General features: G+C 63.8%; 1 protein-coding gene across 1 annotated transcript in view; it reads right to left on the bottom strand.

Moving 5' to 3' along the window:
* ETH_00004375 (uncharacterized protein) overlaps positions 1-3,529 on the bottom strand; it is a gene marked incomplete at both ends in the record, with an annotated part of 7,802 nt that extends 4,273 nt beyond the window's left edge. Inside the window, one exon of the mRNA XM_013377008.1 lies at positions 30-3,529. Within this exon, the coding sequence (XP_013232462.1) occupies positions 30-3,529 (3,500 nt within the window). The remainder of the gene's footprint in view (positions 1-29) is intronic.
* Positions 3,530-3,894: the final 365 nt, after the last annotated feature.

The following is a 3,894-nucleotide window of genomic DNA, read 5'->3' on the forward strand; positions in this document are numbered from 1 at the left end:
AGCTGCTGCTGCTGCTGCTGTGTCTTCACCTGCAGCCTCTGGAAGAGCTGCTTCCAGCTGTTGGGGTGCAGCAGCCTCCCTAGAGGAACCCCACGCTGCAGCAGCAGCCACGAGCTGCTCTGGGCTCTTGAGCGAAATTCGCTGCTGCTGCTGCTGCTGCTGCTGCTGTAATGTTCCGTCACGCGGCTGCTGCTGTTGCTGCTGCCACAGGGACTCTGCACCACCCGACTTCTCTGCACTGGGAACTTCTGCTGCATGCAGCGCAGCAGCAGCACTAGAACCCGATGAATCTCTGTGCAGCGAGGCAGCATCTGCTGCAGCTGCAGCTGCTGCTGCTTCCGGGGAGCCCCCTGCTGCTGCAGCAGCAGAAGCAGCTGCTGCTGCTGCAGTGTTTGCGGCTGCAGCTGGCTGGGCCGTCGATTTGGCCGCAGCCCGCGACCCTGGGGCCTCGCACGCAGCAGCAGCAACAGCAGCAGCAGCAACTGACGGCGGCAGCGACAAAGACAGAGCAGCCGCAGCAGCAGCAGAAGCAGCACTCGACAGCAGCGGCGACCCCTGGGGAGGCGGCAGCAGAGACGATCCCGGAGAACACAGCAGCCCTCCTGCTGCTGCTGCTGCTCCTGCTGCAGCAGGAAGCAGCTGCGAGACTGCTGGGGCTGCTGCAGGGCGAACAATAGTGCCTGCAGGGGAATGTGCAGCAGAAAAAGTGCCCAGCTGCTGCTGCAGTGCAGCAGCAGCTGCTGCTGCTACAGGGTGCCCCGCCGAAGCAGCTCGCTGGAGCTGCTGCAGTGCTGCGCTGCTGCTGCTGCCCTCGCTGCTAAGAGCTGCCAGTCGAGCAGCTATCTGCGCGCCGTCCTGCTGCTGTTGCATCTGCTGCAGCTGCTGCTGCAGTTGCTGCTGCCTCTGCTGCAGCACTTGCTGCTGCATTAGCTGCTGCTGCAGCAGCCGCTGCTGCAGCAGCTGCGGGGGAAACTGTGCAGATCCTCCCAAACGTCCCTGTAGCTGCTGCTGCTGCAACTTGCTTTGTAGCTGTTGAAGCTGTTGGAGCTGCTGCAGCTGGTGCAGTTGCTGCGCCTGCTGTTGCTGCTGCTGCGTTTGTTGCTGCTGCGGCTGCTGCTGATTTTGCTGCTGCAGCTGCTGTTGCTGTTGTTGTAGCTGCTGTAATTGCTGCATCTGTTGCTGCTGCTGCACCTTTACTTGCAAATGGTGCAACTGGAACTGCTGGAGCAATTGCTGCTGCCTGGCCTGCAGCAGCTGCTGCACTGATGCAGCGTGAATGCCCGCCGGGAGCTGGCCTTGCTGCTGCTGCTGCTGCTGCTGCTGTTGTATCTGCTGCAACAGCTGGAGCTGCTGCTGAGTGTACTGCTGCTGCGACGGCTGCCCCAACAGCTGCTGCAGTCCCGACGCCAACTGGCTTTGCGTCTGTGTCTGCTGCTGCTGCTGCTGCTGCTGCTGCTGACCTTGAGTTGCTGCTGCCTGTAAGGCAGCAGCACGTTGCTGCAACAACATAAGCTGCTGCTGCTGCGACGCCTGCTGCTGCAGTTGCTGCTGCCGCTGCTGCAAAAGCAGCTGCTGCTGCTGCAACTGTTGACTAACCCCTTGGTTCTTTGTTTGCTGCTGGTTTTGGATGTGTTGCTGCAGCAGTTGCTGCTGCAGCTGGTGCTGCAGTAGCTGCTGCTGCAGCGGGGGGTAAGCAGGAGGTCTTGACGGCGATGGGGCCTGCTGCTGCTGCTGGGCTGCGGAGCTGTTGCTGCTGCTGCTGCTACTGCTGCTGCTGCTGCCTCCTCCAGGGGACAAAGCTGCCGCCGTTGGAGCGGCTGCTGCAAGTATCCCTGTGGCTGAGGCCTGCTGCTGCTCAGATCGGCTACTTTCGCATGTCAAAGACGCGCTGCTGCTGCTGCTGCTGCTGCTGCTGCAGCTGCCAGCTGCTGCAGGTAATGCCTGTGCTGCTGCTGCTGCTGCTGCTGCCGCGCCAGCTCTGCGATGGCCTGCAGTGAGTCCAAGCTGCTGCAGAGCTGCTGTTGCTGCTTGCTGCTGCTGCTGCTGCGTTGCCGCAGCAGCTGCTGCTGCTGCTGCTGAGGGCACTGCATTCTGTTTCAGAGCAGCAGCACTCGCATTGAAGGCGGCCAAATGCGACGCTGTGAGGCCTGCTGGCAGCAAGATATGCTGCTGGTGCTGCTGCCTGTGTTGCTCCGTGGCTGCTGCTGCTGCTGCTCCCGCTGCTGCAGAGCCCTGCACCAGTGGGGACCCCGCAGCAGCAGCACCCGAAGCAGCAGCAGCAGCAGCAGCAGGCAGCAGCGCCCTGCGAGCAGCACGTGCTGCTGTGCGCAGACTAGAACGCGTGAAGCGGGTGCTGGAGCGAATAGCAGCAGCGTTGCTGCTGCTCGTGCTGCTGCTGGCTGCTGCTTCTGAGGCCCCTGCTGCTGCTGCTGCTGCATCGCAAGGCTGCTGCAGCAACCCACCCAGTGCTGCAGCAGGAGCAGAAGCAGAAGAGAAGAGGGCCCCCCTAGTGCGCTGCCTGAGGCCCTTTCTGCTGTTGCTGCGGGTCAAGTGGGCCCTCCCCAAGAGCTGCTCCTGCTGCTGCTGCTGCTGCTGCTGCTGCTGCTGCTGAGCGAGCCCTACTGCGTCGCTGCAAGGCGTGTCCCCGTTCCACGGCAGCAGACACGGATCGCTACCCTCTGCAGACTGCTGCTGCTGCTGCTGCTGCTGCTGCTGCAGCTCCTCTACAGCGTATGGCTGCAGCGGTGGTGACGGTGAAGCCAACTTCGGGTCCAAGCCTGCTGCTGCTGCTGCTGCTGCTGCTGTTCTCGCCGACGCTGCAGGTACGTCAGGGCCGCTGCTGCTCAACTGTGGCTGCGCTGCGCCTCCGGCCTGGGGCGCAGCTGGAGCTGCTGCTGCTGCTGCTGTTCCTGCTGCTGCTGCTGCTTCTTCTGTGTCCCCTGGCCTGCGGCGCTTGTCTCGCAGCCGCCGCAAAGCTGCTTCGTGCTGCTGCTGCAGCGCCTTGTCTCTTTCTTCCCGCTGCTGCTCGCGTTTGCGCAGCATGTCTTGGTAGAGCTGCTGCAGCTGCTGCTGCTGCTGCTGCTTGAAGGCCTCCAGCTCGTGCTGCTGCTCCTCCCTGTCGGCCTCCCGCAGGTCTGCTGCAGCAGCAGCAAGCAGCTCGTAGCGCCGCTGCTGCACTTCCCCCAGCAGCGACAGCAGCAGCTGCCGCTGCTGCAGCTTTGCTGCTAAGTGCCGCCGCAGCCACCAGCTTCTTACGAGTCTCTCTGTTTCGGACTGCAGCACGAAAGTGCCGCTTCCTGCTGCTGCTGCTGCTGCAGCAGCAGCAGCAGCAGCAGGCTTTGCTGCCATGCCGCTCCCCGCTGCATCATCGCCGCAGCTCTCCCTGGGGTCTCCCTCAGCTGCACCTTCGGCGTCCTCTGCTGCTGCTGCTGACACTTCTGCTGCTGCAGCTGCTGCTGCTGCTGCTGCAGCTGCTGCTGCTGCTGGCTCTGCTGCGCCTGCATACGCGGCCTCCTCCGCGCTGCTGCTGCTGCAGCAGCAGCAGCAGCAGCAGGCTTTGCTGCCATGCCGCTCCCCGCTGCATCATCGCCGCAGCTCTCCCTGGGGTCTCCCTCAGCTGCACCTTCGGCGTCCTCTGCTGCTGCTGCTGACACTTCTGCTGCTGCAGCTGCTGCTGCTGCTGCTGCTGTGGGGAGCTGCGAAGGCCTGCGTGGCCTGGACGCGCAGCTGGCGAGCCAGCAGCAGCTGCTGCCGCCACTGCTGCTGCTGCTGCAGCACCAGCCGCCTAATGCGCGGCGCTATGCGGCTGAAGGAGGGGAAGCGGTCTTGAGGCACAAACGGCCAGCGCCGGCAGGCCCGCTTCTTCGAGATCGCCATCAGCTGCTGCTGCTGCTG

The sequence above is a fragment of the Eimeria tenella genome, genomic scaffold, assembly GCF_000499545.2.
Source record: "Eimeria tenella Houghton genomic scaffold, Eth_scaff436, whole genome shotgun sequence".
In the NCBI taxonomy this organism is placed as follows: domain Eukaryota; phylum Apicomplexa; class Conoidasida; order Eucoccidiorida; family Eimeriidae; genus Eimeria; species Eimeria tenella.